Source organism: Molothrus ater, chromosome 1 (assembly GCF_012460135.2).
Source record: "Molothrus ater isolate BHLD 08-10-18 breed brown headed cowbird chromosome 1, BPBGC_Mater_1.1, whole genome shotgun sequence".
NCBI lineage: Eukaryota > Metazoa > Chordata > Aves > Passeriformes > Icteridae > Molothrus > Molothrus ater.
This window is the reverse complement of record NC_050478.2, coordinates 100,268,885-100,289,632: the sequence shown is the minus strand read 5'-3', so window position 1 is coordinate 100,289,632 and position 20,748 is coordinate 100,268,885. Positions and strand designations below refer to the sequence as shown.

The 20,748-nt window shown below is 39.3% G+C and overlaps 1 protein-coding gene across 5 annotated transcripts in view; it reads right to left on the bottom strand.

Annotated features, from left to right (window-relative positions):
• Positions 1 to 20,748, bottom strand: part of SPIRE1 (spire type actin nucleation factor 1) — a 126,401-nt gene extending 105,653 nt beyond the window's left edge. For 3 of the 5 annotated variants that reach the window (XM_054517925.1, XM_054517946.1, XM_054517957.1), the window contains exons 1-2: positions 20,194 to 20,748; positions 8,339 to 8,373 (exon numbers count right to left, since the gene is read on the bottom strand). In XM_054517925.1, coding sequence (XP_054373900.1) covers positions 8,339 to 8,373; positions 20,194 to 20,500 — 342 coding nt within the window. In that variant the 5' untranslated portion in view covers positions 20,501 to 20,748. The remainder of the gene's footprint in view (positions 1 to 8,338; positions 8,374 to 20,193) is intronic. The other 2 variants (XM_036404463.2, XM_054517938.1) reach the window with 1 other exon arrangement.

The following is a 20,748-nucleotide window of genomic DNA, read 5'->3' as shown; positions in this document are numbered from 1 at the left end:
AATGCTCAGAAAAACAAGGTGATTTGAGATGCTACAAAGTATATTCAAAAAGCAGTGTTGATTCACAATCACCAACTAGTGAAGGAGTTTGAAATATGTAGTCGAAGGATACATGCATGTTTGTCTCATCTATGTTCCCTGAAGCATTTGTAAGAGCTTCCCTTCAAAGCAAACAACGCATGGCACATCTTCCTAACAAACAGACCAGATGGAGCAACTTGTTTACTATGCAATGAGTGTTTGCTTCAGATCTACAAGAGCAGAAAGAAGATAGCCTGAATGTGTAGGTCACAGGTGAAGCAAAAAGCAACATATGGCAATCCCAAAACCACAAGGCAGCCAGAGGAGAGTCTTTCAAAAAACTTTGAAGAAATAATTCCCATCATTGCTCAGAAAGGAGTAGGTGGCAGGCAGTTTGCATTAGCCAAGACAACCCAATACAAAAAAACACAAAGCCTGCTTGGCAACAGAGAAGAGAGGGGTGCTTTTAGCAGACAGCAATTAAGGATTTGGCAAGCATCTGGAGGAAAGGAAAGGTTGCGAGTCGAAGATAACGCCAGTGTCATTGGTCCAGATAACAGAGGAAGATAAAGACACAATGAGAAATACACAGCAGAAAAATAATGAATTCAGATAGCAGCACATCATCCAGTAGGACCAACAGAAGAAACAAGCAGAAGAGCAGAGATCTGTGAAAGCACACATTTGGAGCAGAGAGTCATCTCAGCAACACTGAGAATCATAAAATATTGTGCAGAGGCAGTAACACACACCTGCAAAAGCAGATGATTAACTTTTTGGTTAAGGAGAAACAGAAAAAATGGAAGTTAATGAATGAACTATAAAAGATTTTGGAAGAAAGCAGGAGAGGGACACTTGGAAGTAAAGGTACAATACAGATGAGAAACAGTGACTTGAGACTTGGACAAGGATGTTTCAGGCTTAGGGTCTAACAGGTGGAAGAGAAACACTTGTCAATTTAACAGAGTACCTCTACTTTCTTAAATGAAGCAGGAGTAAATCTAATAAGTGTGAACAGCTTGCCTTGTCCTAGTTAATTATTTAACCTTTACTTCTTGCTGAGGGTGAAGTACTAAAAGCATTACAGGTGCTTCATAATTGCCACTGGTTAATAGAAGAAAGGGACGTGATGAAATACACATTTAGAATTTAGTCTAATTTTATCTGTGTGTTTAATTTACCCTCTGCATTTCCTTTTGGTAAATAAAAGTATTTTGTTTCACCTGCTACAGCTCACAGCAACACTAAAGGCTAATCCAACAGTTCGGCATGGAACATCTTTCTTTCCTTCACGCTATTAAGAAGAAATCTTGGAGCTTGCTTTGTCTTCCCATGATTGACATTACAGACATGTAACTGGCAGACAAAATCAAACAGCTTAAGATGAAAATGTTCACACTGGTAGGTCATGGGGAGCACAGAAACTTACCAGTTTCTCTAAAGTTCACTCTGGAACAAAAGCTCAAATGAATTGCACTGTGTCGAGTCAAACAAAAGAAAGTACAAAACTAACAAAACCCCCTTTTGCCTCAGTGAGCCCCAAGACCAAGTCAGGATCCTCTGTGCCAAAGAAAGCATGCAGTGCTGCACACTCTCACGACTCCACTGCAAATCTTGCTTTGTTCAATGCCTCAACTTCTCAGGTCAAGAGATTTCAATAAAAAGCTACATGATAAATGTTCCTGTGGAAAAAAACATTTCGTCATAGAAGTGCAAAGAAAAAAAAAATTAGTTATTTGGCTATGTATGAACTAAAACCTAGAAACTAATAAAAAAACCCCTCATGTTACTTTCAACAGATTGTTTTCTGCTGATCTCACTGCATGCAAGAATAAGCCTTATGGTATTTGAATGCTTGAAGACAGTGTTAAGGGGAATTTCTGAAGCAACCACCATGACCTCTCCTGTTATTGACCTTCTGAAAATGCATATCAGAGAGAGACAAAATAACAGAAGGCAGCAAGAGAGATTGAAGACCAAATAAAGATTAACAGCACCGTCTATTTGTTCATTTAAAATTCCACATGTTCATCTGCATTAGGTCAGCTAAAGCTGCATTTAAAAAAAAGCCTTTCATAAGGACTTGTGATTTTCCCAAGTATAAATTGCTAGGGGTCTGATACATGTGAAGTATGAAGTGACTAACAAGAATTTAAATGTTAAAACATTATCTACTTCATACAAGAATTGTTTAGATGAACTAGATCGATATTTCTAAGTGCTTTCAAAGAAGGAATGTTAGAATTACTCAATAAGTTATCACTTGAAAGAAGAGCACAGGTGTATTTAACAAAGCAGCTGGGAGCACTCTGAATTGACTTATTCATAAACAACTATTTTTCTCACTTTAAATCTCTTCACATTTTGAAAACAACCGTCTTTCAATCCTTACCTCATATTCTTAATGCCTAAATTTAAAAGAACATTTGCTTTTAAATTGGGAAACTGGTGCCTGGTAACTGAACTGCTGAAGTGAAATAAAGTGTTTAGCTCCTTTGAGTTCCTGTCTTCTTTGACCACTGACCAAATTCAAAACTGATTAACAAGCAATTAGGCTATCTTAGCTATGTTAAAATTAGCCATGGCCAGTAATGCAGGTTATTGTTGAAATAATGCTGCTTAGATTTTCAAGGAACCTTATGTTAGAGAGCCTCTAAACCCAGTCACACAGAAATGTAAAAAAATTAGACATCAGTTAGAAACACACAGACACAAAAGGTCTGTTTGAACAACATTCTCCCTTAAGATTAAAACGGTAACATTTTACAAAAACAAAAAAAATCCAGTATTCTTAATGAAACATCATGAATCTCTACTTCAGTCAAAGGAGGTTACTCATGTCCTACAGCATCAAAAGTAAAATATAGAAGAAAAAATGCAGCAGAAAATGAATGCAATATTATGTTAATATACTTAACCAGCCCACTAAAGTGCTCCTTGCTCATCTGAAAAAAACCCTGAAAATTCGCTAAAGACTCATTTTCCTTGGCTTTTAAAATATCAAGTACCAAACTGAACCTATTCAATATTCCTAAATTCATCACTGCAAGTAAGCGCTGTGTGGACTGAAGTAGTGCAGAGAAAGAAGAACTGCAAACAACAGGAAATCTTCAGAGACTGAACTGATTTATATGCTTTTCATCTGTCATTTAACCTTTGCTTTACATATTTTATTCTCATCACCTGTGTATCTCCTGCACTTGTTGTATTGTGGGTGTTGAACTTCTGAGTGAATAGAGACATTCAGGAATAGGGGTTGAGTTGGAGTTTGTCCCCTGAAGATCCAAAAGCTGAAGCTATCAGGTCAAACTTATCACTGAAACTTACTGAAGTCCAGGGTGTATTTTACCTCAGTTTCAGCACTGCCCTAGGCAAAGTCCTTCAAGCAATAACAAAGAACTCCCACCATGCAACCACACTATTATTCTCTTTTATTCATCCACAGAATGCTCCTTATGTTATTGTGCTTTGACTCTTAACTTTCTGGAAATTAGCAAAGAGGTAGGAAAACACAGCATCTCTAACAGAAAATCCATAAGTAGCAGAGTTCATAGGAAAATGTTATATAATCTCAGAAGGCTTCAAGAGATTTAGCAGAAAAAAAAGGTATGAGACAGCATTGTTATTTCATACAGATACTCTAAACTTGTCTTTTATTATACAGAACAACAAAGAAGGACAACACAAAGGGCTATTAAATTGTCAGTATGCAAACATCTAAAGCTTAATTTTTTCTTCCAGTTTGAATGAGCAATCAAATTAGTCTCTTGGTCTGAACAGACAGGCAAATACATCCACCAGCTACTTTACTCAAAAAATAGCACCTTAAAGCTAATTGATATGATAGCTATCAATGAGTACATATGATTGCTGCCATAGGTATGCTAGCATGCTTCTGATTAGATGGGTATCTTCACAAGCACAATTTAATAGAATTTATATAGAAAGGGCTCTGTAAAAATTATCTTACTCTTCCAAAACTCTGAGCCTTCTTTCAGATCCATATATTCTATAGCTGCAGACTTTTCCATCTCATCCCAAGAAAAAAAAAAAGGGAATTCTGTAGTTACCAAAAGCCCAAAAAAACATAGAAAAAAAATCCCCAAAATCAAGAAAACCTCCAAAATATCAAAGAAACACCAACACTACTTAACTTCATGCTCTATGCTTTATTATTTGTGGTTTTTTGCAGGCAAAATGTTCCCTGGAAGGGCCCAAGTTACTGTAAGACCTAGTTTTCCACCAGCCATTATCTGAAATTGTCAGAAGACCAAAGGCTGAAACTGCCTCTGGACTCTTCCCCAGTTGATTGAAAGGTTTATCAGTGGTATCTCTGGAATGGAGATTTCATCATAAATCCTGTGTGACTTCAGGGCGTGTAGATTAATAAAGGCACATCATATACTGCAAAATTACAAAGCCTTTACAAGGAACAGCCAAATTCTCCTCGAGAACTCTGGACAGATGGCAGGATTTGACTATCACTAAATCAGCTTAGTCAAATACATTATTAGTTCTCCAGCCCAATATTTGCTGGGTATTCCCAATGAAACTGCTGAATGAAAAAGGCAATGTGTCGAGCTTATAGCAAGTAAAAATCAGAAATCCATTTTTCTCCAAGATAAATCCCCTCCTGATGTGCTAGAAACTTATACAAATTACAAAAAGGCAAAGCTCCTCTTGAAAAAGCAGCTCATTACAAAACACCAAAGGTCAAAACCTAAACTCTACTTTTTTGTGCATTTGCTATATAATTAAGTGTCTGTTAAGCTGCTTCTCTGCAACTATGGAGTATTTCAGGAAAATCTGGAGGTCAGACTGATTGCCAGAGAACACCCACATCAATGAACAAACATAATGGACTTTCAGGTATCTAAAATAACAGGTCCCTCAAAGGCTAGAGTGCAGCTTCTCTGTGAGATAATTCCATCAGCAAGGGATGAGTGCTTCACTTATCAGAATTGCCACATAATGCTCAAGCACAAATTAATGCTTGCAAGAAAAAATGCATGATTCTGCTTTGGTTTCTAGAAGGTAATTCAGAGCTCTTGTTAATTTTCCTCTTAAAAGCACAAGGAATCAAAAGCTTTCATAGAATTACCAGATTTGTAACCAAGCTTCCACAGAGAAACTTATTTTGATGGAAGTCACATGCATTCATATTTTACTAAAAGAAATTATTCTCAAACATTTTTGCCTGTCCTCTGTGCAGTGACATTTCTTCTCCCTTGTCACCATAAGGTTAATGCTCAGGAGGGAGAACAAAGTGACTATTACTGTGCATGACAAGGATTGTTTGCTGCAGCAATTACTCTTCATCAGAATGTTACTTTTGTTTACATTCAACAAGGATAAAAATATGAACCCTAGATATTACCATATGCTAAATACACATTTTACACTGCTTGAATTGTGAGCAGGCAACACACTTTAATACAGGTGTGGCATGGCTTTTAATGCAAAATTATGACACCTCTTTTGAAATCCTAACATTCTGTGCTATTAAATACCTGTTCTCATTTTCATCTGCATGAGACAGGTGATTAATTTTATTTGCATCAATACACTGAACTAACAGGTATATTCTCATTTGTATGACAGTGAACACTGTATTCTCATAAGCTGTATATTTATTCCCCTGAATTATTATCTAAAATACAGTCAGTGCTTCAAGTTTCCAATGAAAAGGTTAAAAAAAATTAGCTCCATAGACAAGAATTGTGATTTTCAACATACATTAAGATTTTTAATAGTGATACCGAGAGCTCATGAATAGAATTTACATAGACAGCGCACAGTCTCCACAAAACACTTCTACAATTGATTCCTTCTGTGATTTGACTTGGACTGAATGGTGTTGAGTAATTTATTCACCATTGTTTGGGACAGGCTATTTAATTCCCTTCTGACCCTTAAACAGCATGAGAGGTTGCGTGTGTCTCTATGTTAGCGCACGTCCTGGTTAACTGCATTAATCACACACAACAGGCCTGTGCTCACTTAGGTGGGTCTTTTCAAATAGATGGCAATTAAACCCTCCTACATATGAATCACTTCACATTCACAGAATACTTTCTATGTGAGCACTAAATATTTACAAATGAGGCTGGCATATTTTATATAATTTCACCACCTCGGCTGAGATGACTAAGGAGCGCTATCATTATGTACATAACAGAGTTATAGGCAGGTGCAGATTAAACAAGGTCACCTTATTCCTTACTCCCATCCTTCTGTTATGGCTGTGGCACCTGGACTCTGAACTTGACACACCATTCATATTGCTGGCTTGAAATAAAAGGTGTCCCAATTCTGGTTAGTTTATGTTTTGTAAAAAAAAAAGTTATGATTGTCATTCTTTAATATTTTAAGAAGTTTCCCACATATCCTAGTATGTAGTAGTTCATTTAGGCCACAGGAATCAAAAAAAGAGAGATGAGCTGTCTCTGCTGAATTCCTAGTTCTAAAAAACACAAACATCATCAACTTCAAGTCTAACGCTGCAACCCCAAAGGAATTTTGGAGGAGAAAAAAGTTACTGACTCCTTCACAGCCTCCTTCAAAATGACAAAGATAAAGCGAAGAGTCAACATGATAATGGTCACAGTGCTGCTTATTAGAGACATTCTAAAGTGAAGCCTCTGTCTCATGGGAAGCTCCAATCTGCTTTTCAACTATCAACAAATACACTTTTAGAAGATCAAAATTAGAAAACTCTTTTCCCATGGAAGATTGAATATAGCATATTGAACTGACTCTTAGTAGACATTTCCATTTGAAGCAATAACACTTCTACCTTCCCAAAATGAAAGACTTAATCTTTTGTGAAAAACATTTTAACAGTGGTATATTATCTGTATTTTTAATATTAGAGCCTTTGATTATCTTCCTTTTAAAAAACACAAAGCAAAATTGTAAACATACTTACTATATAAAGCATTCAACACACTAGATTATAATTTGTAAATAAGGCACTAGATTTGTGAACTGAGATTTTGTAAATCCTGAAACAAACGCAGGATGCATTTGTTTAAACCAAACCACACAAAGCAATAAAACATGTCTACTTCCAATTTCTGTACTTCTCTCTGTTATGAATTACTCCTTACACTATCCTGCAGGAAGAACATTTCTGGTTTTATTATTATTAATAATACTTGAAAACACCTGGATAGCCTTAGCATTTTACCATCTGTAGTTGAATTATCTGGTCTTTCATTTTTTCATTATAGCCAGCCATCATCCTGCACAGTTTACCTATGAATAAACCACTTGGTAACAGTACTTTGTCATCTTCACATATATTATTGATGAGAATGCTGACAAGCTGCCAATTAAAGATGCTCCACTGCTTGTCCCATCTCCAGGCTCAGCCTGAGGTACAGATGGAATAGTTGCAGTGAAAACTCAGTTTTACATTTCAAAGAAAGTTCAAAGGCAGTGAGAAAAGGCTGCCCTGCAAAGGACACAGAAATTGTATTTATTGCTGGAAAAGTTTATTTGAGTAGACTGTATTATTTACTCTTATTATTTATGATAATAAAAATTAGACTGTGAGTCCACATCTTGATCAACTAGATGTTCTATTTAGTTTTGCATTCAGTCCTGGATTAAATCTATGAATCTGACATATAAAACAATTACAACACTAATCACAGTTTAGTAACAAATATACAGAATTAAATAACGGTCAAGATATAAATCAAGCAGATTTAAGTGGATTTGTGTTTCTGTTGTTACAGAAAGACATACAACAATATTTCTTGGACCCCAAAACATTGCCGAGTGATAAATTAAAGGTCATACCAAAAGTATCTGAAATCAGGATGCTTTTAAATGAACAAGCAACCCTGAGATCACTTGTATTCTCTGCTTCCACCAAAATTCTCAGGTTGTGAAAAATCACCAAGCCATTCCACAAACACTAAGTATTTATTCCATGACCAATTAGTCCTTTCTAAAGTAAGTATAATAGAATAATTTATCCAACAGAAATTACCTACATTAAATATTCTTTAAAATACACATATGTTTTTAAGAGATTAATATCAAATGAGATTACATTGGCTGCATCACAAATCTTTAATCTTGGTTTTGAAAAACCACACAGCCTTTTTTTCTTGTATTTTTGAACATGAGACTAAATATCCCATGTTAAGACACGCTTATCAGCTGCCAGTGAAAGTCATAAATACAATAAACATTACAACTTTGCAATGAACACTCCACACTGTAAGCATACTACATCTACACTATAAGTTAAAGAAAGAGCTGAGCTAAATCACCACTAAGAGAGAACACAAAATACTTCTCTTACCTCCATTTCTGTGCAGTGTAAACGGCCTGATTTATCTGTAAGAGAAAAAAAAAGTTTTCAGATAAAGAGAAAATGGAAGAACAAAACTAAAAACTTGAGTCACTTCTCTTTTTCGAGTAATTGCCAAATATTCCTTGTCTTACCTGAATCACACATTTCAATAATGTTTTTATTATATATGCATCCTGGTATTAACAACAAGAAGGCCCTACCCTGTAAGATTTTTCTTTGGATCCTTTACAATACTGACTTTTAAAAAGATGTGTCTTTAATGCCTGGCTTTATTATTTAAATCATATGATTGATGTTTAGCCATGGAGGGAACATGAAAACATGTTGGCTTAAATTAAGCAGTAGCAAATAGTTATTTCAAGAAAATAAGCAGCATTAATTCATAAACTAGGGAAAAGCCACTGTTTCATCTGATACTTCTGGGATTTCAAAGAGTTCAACAGATGTATGAAGTTCAAACAAAGTTAAAACATTACTATACTATTTTTGTAAATCCCCATTGTCAATTTTTGCATTTCCTCTGAGTTCCAAAACATCACTTAGGAATTTGCATAATAAAGAAAAATAAGGTTTCTGAAATGTTTCATTAAATTGAAATCTCAGTTTTCTGAAACACAAAATAGTTTTATACCAAAGTGGCTTGACAGCTTAGCAAAAAGAATGAAATTTCACAGTGCATTAGGAAAGAATCATGTCACTAAAAGCAGCAAGTTTATAATTTTGTATTAATAATCCTTATCAAAGTAGGGTCAAGGAATCCTGACAGGATGATTTCCTGCTGGAAAAAAATTATTCAAGGAATTTAATTTTTCCACAGAAATCCATCCATTTGAAAGGGGATCTACCCAAAACTTTCATTTCAAAACACATGGATATAAAATGTTACATTTTTTTGTCTTAGCTTTTCAGCTTCATTGCATTCACACAGCTGGTTTAGAATTTGCAGCTTTGGACCCAATAGCATAGAGCCTACAAAATGCATGACAGAATTCTGACATCTCATGTACTCAAAAACCAGAACAGGATGCATTTGCTTGACTGTGCATGTGTATTCTAAGAGCAGATGTTCAGGTGATGATTAGGAAGGATTTAGTGCAGTAGTTTGGAAAAGCCTATGATTTGTACCCATAACTGGAAGGACTATTTCATCAGACTGGCTGACAAGCCCAAGGAAGCTCAACCAACTGGCTGGCACAATGCTTGCACAGAGGAGTGATCCCACTGACTCCATATGACAAATGTGAACGGCATGCAAAACACTCAGCTCTGGGAAGAGTCACCTGCACAGAAAAACCTCATTTTTCATACAGAACTGGTCACCTTCCCTTTGAAACTAAAGGTTAAACACATCCTGGATTAATAGGGAACACCCACCTAACAGAGTGAAAGTTGTTTATTTTCCTTTTGAACTGTTGCCAAAGCAAGCTAATGCTTAGCGCTGGTGTCTGACTTCAAGAGCAAAGAGTGACTTTAAAAGGCTTTTGCATCCCATATTATCTTTTCAAAAGGACTGGTACCTCTGGTTCACTTACTTTCAGATCCACATAATAAATTTTTTGGTGTTTAAAATGGTAACATTCATGTGATTGTTACAAACTATAAACAGGGGAGATTTGCTGAGAATGTTTTTTAACTGCTAGGATTATTAGCAGATTTATTAGGGGCTACTTTTGAGAAGCCAAATGACAGGTGACCAAAACAATGTATCTTTATGATACAAGATGATACAAGATTAATTCAGAGAAATGTAGTCAAGACTGGGGAAGAAAAAAAGCACATGCTGTCTTTAAAAAGACATTACTTAAAAAAAAATTAATTACTTGTTCATTAAAAAGTACTAATTTTAAACCTATAGCAATGCAGTGCATACACTAGGCCACCAATGTTTGCAATCACTGATAGTTTAAAATATTCAGACTTGCATCTCCTATGGTCTAAGGGAACAAGAGCCAAGCTGTCCATAGATCCTCTGAGTAGCACCAAGCACTCATTGCTGCACCTCACAGCAGAGCTGAGATCCTATGAACATCCTTTTAGCAGAAGTCCCAAACAAGTCCTGAAGCACAGAAAAATAAATCAGCCTGGACCAAAACAAGAAAGACAAAATTTGAATTTCTGAAAGTAACAAGATGCTTATCTTGCAGATCCTTTGATAAACCTCCATGAAAGCTGTTCGTCAAGGAAAAGCACTCAAACTCTGGAGTGCTTTTTTTTATTATTAAACTCAACTATTTATTTCTATTTATACCAGTATTTTAAACCCCAACAGTATTGTCCTGAGGGCATGTGCTGGGGAATAACAAGTATTTCATGCACCCAGACAGTATCCTAGCTGGTGCAAGTGACTGACTTACAACATTTTAATATACACTGCATTATGGTAATTATTAACCATTCCATGTGCCTCTGTACCCTGAGACCAGCTATACACTTAGCAGATTTCCCAAAGCTGTTCACAGTCACTTGTGGACTCTCTCCATTGGGAATTTACTACATTTCTGCAGAGATCATTAACAATACTGTTGATGCGCACGCATGCATCTATCAAGACTGAAATGAATTTGCTTTCATATGGCAAGACAATTTATTTATACTGGCTTTATCTAGAGTGGCCGGGAGTAGAAATTTCTTCTCTCTTCAGCTGACATGACTGAAAAAGCAGTAACTCATAAATGAAGCCTAGAGGTCACACTTCCTTGATTAGCACTGCAGAAGAAAAAATTCCCTATAAGTCATAGAACAGTCTCTGTCTGCAAGCATGATGAAATGCTTCTCTGGTAAACAGGTGAAGCCTTAAAAAACTATTGCAGCTGCTGATTCTTAACATAAATGAAGACTTTTCCAGACTTCAGAACCATTCAACTAGATATTCATCTGTGCAGCATTTTTACCACTCTTACTGCCAAAAAATATTCAACAGTAATTTTCCATGACAGTTTTCAAATAAAAGCTAATGCATTCATTACTAGTAAACAGCACAACTTTAACTGTCAACTGCAGTTTATAAACAAACTATGGTTTGGAAAATTAGATCATTTTTCACTCTCAGTTTGTTGAAATGAAAAAACGAAAGAGTTTTTTAAAGAAGGAAAGTGACTTACATTGGAGGTTTCCTGTATTTCTAAAAAAAGTCTTCAGAGAGACACATTTGACAGAAAAAAGAAAATTACAAAGAAACCCCAAACCCTCACATTCATTTTTTGTTTTTCAAAATTTCTATTTTGAAAAGTATTCTTCTGTCAAACCCTCAGCAAGAGGAGTCATGACAAACTTTCCTCAAGCACCAGGGAAGACGGCCTCATCCCTTCAGGCAGCAGCTCCCTGGACTCCTACCAATTGTAAGAAGCACACATTTAAGACTGAGTTTTAAAAGCAACACAGACAACTCAGCATGTTAGGATGGACTGACCCAGGGTATTTGTAGGACAGCTTGTGGGATGTGCCAACTCATCTGCACTCCTCTATCTGAAGAAAAACCAAGCTACTGAGTTGACTTTAATGATAGGACACCACAATCAAACAGAGGCACCATTTTGGCGATAACCAGCTGGTTTAAGAGCCCTGCAGCTCAGAGCATCTCCCTAGCCTTCCTCTGGTGTCTCAGACTCCTCTGCTCACATCCACAGGCAGTTCCTTCAAGACAGCTTCTTCCAGAATTGAATGATAAACACTGATTTTTCTGGCAACATTGTGGCTGATGCACATATTGCAACAAACCTGAAACTCATTTTGTGTTAAAGATTAACATTATAATTAAATGTCACAGCCCAATTCTGCAGGTTTGGAGTGAAATCAAGCTGCTGTTGCTACAACAACAGAACTCAAGTTGCCCTCAGGAATGACAGACACTGCCTGTACGTACTGGAGGACAGTGGAAGAAGAGGATGAAGAAAGAACATAAGGGCTAACCTGGGAAAGGGAGCAAGAAGGACATGAGAATCACTAACTCAAGTTCCTTGAGTTGAACACTCTTTAGTCACACTCCCCAAATTAACAACAAACTGAATTTGTATTTACTTTCTAGCTTTTACATCTTCAAGAAGCACTGTAGCTACAGTAGTGAGCTTTTCTTTGCCCTTAAGAGAATGAGGATTCCTCAAGTAAAAAAATAAAAAAAAGTTCAGACTCACATTTAAACATCCAGAAAGTGGAGTTTTGGTAACTTTGCAATTACCAAAAACTGGAGATTTGGTAACTAATCTGAAACTGGTCAGATTAGTTGCCAAAAGTGACAAGTTCATCAATACAAGAGTCAAGATGAGCACCGATAAAAGGGAATGAAAGAAGAAAGCAAAGGCAATCATGCCACAGAAGGAAAAGAGATAAATACGCAAAGAATGGGATTTCTAATTAAATTAAGGGAGTGGAAAACATTGATGTAGGAGAAATGAGCCAGGCTGAGGACAGACAGTGAAAACTTGTAAGATAAAAAGAAATGGGAAAAAAAAAGTGAAAAACAGAAAGACAAATATAGGCAAAGGATATCTAGGAGCAAGACACGTCATGATGCAGGGAAGAAGGTCAAAAAGAGCAAGAACATGAGGAAGTGGAAGGAAGCAGACTGGATTAGGAGAGGTAGAGACCCCCTCTGAGCAGGAAGCACAGAGACCCAAGTTTTTAAGAAAAATACTTAGGCTTTGAGGATCAACATATCCTTCCTTTAAACTGTAATTAGAAGGCAACAAGAAACGGGATGACACTTTAGAGCTTGTGGCTTTTTGGCTATGACTCATGACTTCTGTATCAGACTACAGCTGATGACTTAGTAATTACAGGCCTCACTTTTCTGCTTAGGAAAGGAAAGAGAAAACTGTAAAAATGTTAAGAGAATACAAGGAAAATTCTTAGAGATGTTTCTAGACCCACAGCAATCAGACTTTCCTCCCCTGTGCCAATCTTTTTTCATGCCTTCTTTTTCCTCCATTCAACACTTCATGGAAGTTACTCCTAATTTTGAACAGTCATAAGCATTTTTTGTCTATTGCACTAAGTAAAGGTAATGACTAAGAGGTCTTCTGTATTAATACCCTGCTACATTTTGTAATAAAAATATTTTAAATTGCAAATTAACAAATCCATGCTACCTTAGTGCTACTTCCTAAGATATAATTACATGGTCATTGTCTTGTCTCACTTCTATTCTGCACAAGGCTGTGATCAACATAGGATTTTTCTGTGTTCCACTGCTTGCTCTCTTCAGCAAACCTGTTAAGTTTTCCTTGGGATCACATCAATTTTTGTTACTCTAAGATAAATACTGTGGTAGTTCTGCATCTCCAAGTACTGCTGGACACCAATCTCTTCTGTAGATGCTTAAATAAATACAGATACTGCACTCATTCTCCTCAGGCCTGTACAGGTATCAACTCTTTCCAAAAACAGTGTGAATTCACAGAGTTCACGGGTCTTGATTTTTATTGTTTAAAATTTCTGTTACTCTGATCACATTCTAATTCTTCCCAGAGCTACTCAACTGCCTGCTCATTCAATACATATGTGTGCTCCTGGCAGAACTGTGACTCCATTCAAGTCATGAGCAGTTTCTCCCATCACTTTTGATGGATCCAGAGCTTCAAGCAGGTTACAGCTTTTCTAAACTGATAAGTCAGCACTATTGGATCTGTTAAGAACTGTCACCAGCTGTTAATAAGCTCTCTCAAGTAAATGAAAAAGGAGTTCTCTTAATTCTTCTCTACCTCAGCTATGTCTTAGCACTATACAAAGCGACTCATCTCCTTTTGTTCCTCTTAAAGTGCACAGCAATAAAATACAGTAATGCAATCATAGTTGCATATGTCATGCAAGCTGTTTTAAGGTTTTATCAGGAATAAAACAATATTGTCTCCTTATTGTATCTGATGCTGTAATGTGATAAACTAATTCAGAAACAAAGAGCAAACACTCCTCAGGTTTCTTTTTAACAGATATTATGAAAAAGCTTCTCCACTTTCATGTTCATTGCCAACATGGATGCAGGATATTACATACCTTTAATCCTCTTGTTACCTGCAACATTCCTACTGCACACTTGGCAAACACAGGCTTGGGTAAGACTCATCCACAGCTCTGCTGCTGTGCAGGTCATTTGCGCTGTAACTCTGATCCTGTCCTGCTCTGAATCACCCTGTTCAAGGCTCTCTCTCTTTCTCTGTTCCCCTCTGTCACATCAAACACTGCTACTGTCTTCCTTTTCAAAGCTCTGTGCTCCCCCAGTCCCACCCATCACCTCTCACTGGGCACTGTGGGGTAAACTATCACCTCAGCCAGCCCTGAAGCAGGACTCCATTATCCATCACCTATTCCAAACCCCCACCCCCCACCCCAAAAAAAGCATCTTTGTTCTTTCTCCAGCAATGACCCACAGGGACATGATATTAACTCTCCACAACATCATGGCAGATGGCTCACTTTTCACTCTTCTCTTCAACTGCTGTTAACAACGACAGCTAAAATTCCATTTTCCTTCCTAAAGCAACATTTTTACTGAATTAGACAAGAAAATCTCTGTTAAAGTCTTATCATTTACTTTAAGTCATTATTAATACCAGGGGCCCACAATTCCTCAAAGTTCTTCTTTCTAAGTTCAAATTTCAATGTTTTCCTTTGGAGTAAATGCAGTTTTCAGACAACACCAAATCAGAGTTCATTCGTTCACTGCATACTTACCATCTTCAGTATTTCTCCATACAAATATAGGCAAACAAGGTCACTTATCCCTGTTGGCAATTTCCTTCCATTTCTTTTGTGCAGACATTTGAAATATGCATTTTTTTAACCAAATACATTATTTTGTTATGCTGAGATCTTTTCTTTGCTTATTTTGTCTTCACTACCAGAACTGCCTACAATAGAATGCCCAGCATCTGCTGATATTCACAAAGAGCCCACATAACCCCCAGTGCATGGGATGCATCCATATGAGCCATGACTGGAAGCCTTCCAGTTCATGCTTACGTACTGGGAACCACACTGATGACAGAAAGCCTGGCATAAATAATGCCTAAGCTTTCTCTCTTCCACAGATCAGTAGGGCAAGAAGAGAAAAAAGTATCAACTCATTGAGGCTCCTCTCTGCTGTCTAGTAGTATTTTCTTCCTACTTGACATCCAATATTAAAATACCTATCTTAAAACTCTCACACAAGAAAGTGAGGCTCAACACATCAAGCCTTACTATCTTAAATGCAGATGTTTCTGAATATCCTTGAATTAGATTTGAATTCCAAACATAATTAAGTCATCATCCTAAAGGTACTATTTGTTTAGCACTATTCATAGCAACACCTCTTCCAAAACTTCAACATCAAGAAAGGCTACTTCCACCCATCATCTTTAAGAAGGGTCAACAAAATTAGAAGAAAAATGGTAGTATGTTCATTTTCCACTAAAAATCATGCATTTTCTTCAGTAATCCACCAGAGACTGACAGATAAGAACATCTTCGTGCACACAAGTTGAATTGCATTTATTCATCCTGTTTCTCTATTCTTGTTTTCCAAAACCTGGGCACACAAGGATGTAAGAGGGACATGGAAGTCATTAAAACTGCCAAGACAACATAAACTATTCTTCTCCAGCATGTCTCACCCTGAGCCCTCCAAGTCCCATGAAAGCCACCATGCAGTCAACTTTTCTGTGATCTTTTTGATTCAAAGCCAGAATACTCCATGCATTATGCCCTCCTGCTGAACAACTGGCAGATTTCCAAGACAAAAATCTGCATAGTACTCACTTCTGGTAAGACCAGCAGTAATTTCCCTGTGTGTTTTCTCTCTTAGGGCTGGAGGATGAGGCAAAAGAAGGGCCACTGACACTACCCACAGCTCAGGGTCTTGGGAGGGAAATGAAGGCCAAGAAGAGCCACAATTATGCCAGCCCTGAACAGCCAACAGATGGAAGTGAGCCCAACCTGGTGTTCAAAGTATCTTTCTTTGCCACCTTCCAAGATCCCCATGGCCTGCTCCTCTTCAGGAGCTCAGTGCAATGCCCAAAGTCAGTGGCCACCTTTGCTAAGCCAGGGATGTGGCACTTACAAAACACGCAGGGAAACCCCTCATTTTACCAAACCCACTTACCCCCAAAACTGTTCTGTTTCCCACCTTTGGTAAGGAGGTGGCACAGCCTCTGTGCTGAAAAGCAAGAGCTCCTTATCCAGCTTGCAGCAATGGCACAGCCCCAATGAAACAGCCTCTGGCACCCTACAGTAGTATCCCGGTGCCCCCAGATCCTGGGCATGGTGTCAACTGCCAGCTCTTGTGTGGGTTTTCTGCTCCTCTGTCTGTCATTTCATTATTGCTTCAGGTTTATAAAAACATGTGTAAATGTGGTTCTGCAAGAAGAGAGCTTGGACGAGCTTACCCCAACTCTCCCAAACGTTTACCCCAAACATTTTAGCTCATTCAGAAGTTATTTTTTTATTGCATCTGGTGCTTTACTGGATGCCACCCTTAGCTCTTTTCATATAAATTACAAGTTACAATGACTGCTAAAGCACTCATTAGTCAAAATAAATTCTACACTGCATCTCCAATTCCACCATGGGTATTTTGAAGCAACCCACACTTCTGTGGCATTTAGATGTCACTAAGACAACCACTGTGTTTATTTTGCATATTCACGCAAAATCTTTCTTTCCTACTTTGGTCCTGGAAAAGCAAAAAGGTTCATATTGCTCTGTAAAAACATGGCTTCATGTGCATCTCTAGAGCAAACTGTGACATGACTGCGTTTGCTCCTGACGTTGCCCGAGCCCCACTGACAGGCGTGACTGATCACATCGTTCGTTTGCCACAGTCCTGGACAAAGCCCGAATGTTCACTACCCAAAGACACCATTCTTCAGGGATTCCTTTATTTGCCCACACAGGATTCTGTTGTTTACTAAAATGGAAACTAACAGCCAATATTTGTTCCTGTGAATTATCCAAACCTATGCACCAACCTACACCTATACATTTTTTATGTATTGCTGGAACAAAACAGCTTTACAACTCAGAGCATTAACCTGCAGAACCCCTATCGCTCTAACAAACCTCCTGACACAGGCATTTAAATCTAAATTGTCTGCAATACAAAGGCAGGAATCCTTCCTGATCCTCCTCTTGTCAGGGATTCAGGTGATATCAATGGTGACATTAATAGGAATAATTGGGCAGCTTTTTCATCCTTCATCTTTTTACTTCTTTTTAACCAAAACCTGGTATTTTTTAAGATAATGAAATATTAATAGATCACATAGATAAAACTGGAAAGATCTGAAAATCAGTTTGGTTTTATTTAAGGATGTGATTCAATTCAAAGGGCATTTTCTGCCCCACTATCAGCGAAACTCATCTCTTTCCTACCTCAAGGACATTTTCCTTCAATTTCTATGTATTGTTACTTGGAATTTCAAGTATTGAGCATGAACTGGTAAACTGTTTCACAAGAAACTGCTTTAGAAAAATACCATCAGTTTCTGCATAATCAGTACTTCTTTCTAAGAGAACTTTAATTTGTATCTTGAAAGTAAAATTACTGTGACCATACTGCTTCAGGGCCTGTTGTGTTGTGCTGCTCCCCAGGCCATAGAGCCAGAGCACTGGTTCTTCCTAAGCTTTCACCGGTGCAAAGAGAACATAGGAGTCTACAAACAAACAACTATTCCAGAGGCTCAAGCTGTAACTGGCTGAGGAAGCACATTAATCATCATGTAAAGAGAATGCAGTGAGCAATAAGGAAAATAATAGGAAGAGATCAAAAGATACCAACGACAAGCAAGCCTTCTGTCAGCTCCTCAATATTCAGTATAATGAACTTCCAACATTCGATGCATCACATATATAACAATTTCCAGTGAAAACCTGCTCCAGATTTCACAAACCAAAGAACACAAAAAATTCCTCGTGAAAGCTTAGAGGCTGAGCGGCCTCTGTGTCCAAAGTCTGTTCAAATTTAGGAAGATGAGAAAAGCCAGGGGCAGGGAGAGGACCCCAGGAGGAATCCTGCCTCTTTTCAAATCCAGGCACCTACCGGCCTGCAGCTGATGGAAAAGCGAGTTCACCAAGGATGCTTTAGGAATGGACAGCTGGCAGAAAAATCCCTGCCTCCCCTTTTCTATTATAGGCACTGGAGGGGGTACTCTCCCTGGGATAGCTCCCGCCTCCTGCTTTCCTGGCAGGTCTTCACAGACTGGTTATCTTTGTTTAGGTACACAGACACACTCTCTTAAGATTCTCAAGATATAAGCACACACATGCGGTGTTATACAGAATAATACATACACTAATAAGGTGAAAAAATAAAAATAGACAGGGCTGGAATATTTAAAATAATCTCATCCATCCAAAAATTTAGATGTGGTATCAACATACATAGGTTAGCACATGTTGACTAAAACATTTTCACAGTAAAGCTTTAGCATAAAATAAACATGCTGGATATCAGTGAGGGGCCTGAACTTTATATCCAAGTATATTCAACACTCTCCTACAGCCAGTAATGATACTGTGTAAGAGGAAATAGGGTAAGTCCACCAATAGCAAGAAAAAAAGCCACAAAAGAAAGAAATATAGGAAACTAATGCATTTTCTGCAATAGGAAAGAGAAAAGAAAAAGTCTTGATGTCATCTCAAAAGACTGTAAGCAAAAGCAGCACACGACATGCAACACAAAACTCTTCAATGTGCTTGTGACATGCAGATGCCTTTGGTCAGGAGAGCATTTTCCTGGAATTTCTGGGTGCTGGTCTGGCATTTAATTAACATTACAAAGACCTGGGTTTTAAAACAATTTTAAAAGCACACCAGATCACATTTAAATGGAAGTCATTATTAGACTCATTACAATTGCAGAACTAAATTATGTCCTTTCTTCCACTAAATATATTTTGATATTTGCATGTACCACTAGCTCCAAACTGGATTACTGCAACTCTCTGCCAAAAGACTTTTCAGACAGGGACTGTATCAAAAGGCTTCATTAAATTGTAACACCAGGCATAATATTCGTGCTCTAAATGCTGAGGGCTCCATTAATCCCATTTTGTGAATTTACCACTGCCTTCTGATTCACACAACTTTAAAATGCTGAAACCTGTCTTCTCGAAAAATTCTGTGACGTTGAATGTGGTCTAGGCTGATACTGGGGAATACCATCATGTATTGGCCACATCCTTCTGCTCCCCATCTTTGATTTCTTTTCAGAAATCGAGCTTTACTTGCAACAAAACAAATACTGCTTTCCACATTTAAAATCGGAAGCTTTGAAAGGCTGAGAAACAGACATGCGCCCTCATTTTCCTTTCCAATGCAAAATACGCTTTCCTGGGCATTTTAACGAAACAGATGGTAGGTGCTAAGCCCCTGTACACGGCTCTCTCACTGACTTAGTGTCAGCACACATCTAAATGGATATATTTCTAATGGGTGCCTTTTGATGCCCAACTGTTCCGGGAGCCCCTGCGGGATGCGCGGCCCGGCCGGAGGAGCCCAGCGAGCGGGGAGCCCGCAAGAGCGGCGCTCCCTCCCGGTGTGCGGATGACACGGGATTGATTACGCACCAGGAGAGACGACGCAATTATAAAACACTGGACCCGCATTCGCCTGCCCGCACCCGCACGCAGGCGATCGCATCCCAGGAGAGCGGTTCTACCTTTCCACGCACGACACGAGATGCCGCAGGGACACACAGACACACACACACAGAGACACACAGACGCACGCAGACCCCCCACGGCAGGACCGAGGAGCCGAGCGCTCGCCCACCGCGACCCTCGGGCGGGAAGGACCGCCACGTCCCGGACAAAGGCTGATGGAGACAGGCGCCCGACCCCCGGCTGCTGCCGCCGGTGGCCCCCTGGCCTTACCTGCGGCGGGCGGGGGCGGCCGGTCGGGCTCGTCCTGCTCCAGGGTGACGGCACCGTCCCGCCAGACGCGGAGCTGCGCGGCCGCCGCCCCCAGCCTGGCGGCGGGGGTCTCTCCGCGGCGGGCGCGGGCGCGCAGCGAGGCGCAGCACTGGTAGCACACGGCCCACGCCTGCTCCTCGTTGATGGGCTGGTTGTAGAGCCGGAGAATCTCCTCCAGCGACAGCGCCTCCGGCTGCCCGCCGGACCCGCCGCCGCCGTCCTCCTCCTCCTCGGCGGCCGGGCGGGAGGCGCCGGGCTGGGGCTCCATGCCCTGCGTCCGCCGCGGTGCTCCTCGCTCAGTGACCGGCCCCGCCGCCGCGGCAGCGGCTGCTGATGCTGCTGCTTGCGCTGATGCTGCTGCTGCCGCTTGTGCTGCTGCTGCTGCCGCCCGGTCCCGCCGTGCTCATCCTCTCCGCCCCGCTAGTGCCACCAGGCCGCCGGACGGACAGCCCGGCCCGCGCGGCAGGCAGCAGGAGCCAGGAAACAGGCAGGAGTCAGGAGGAAGGCAGGCACAGG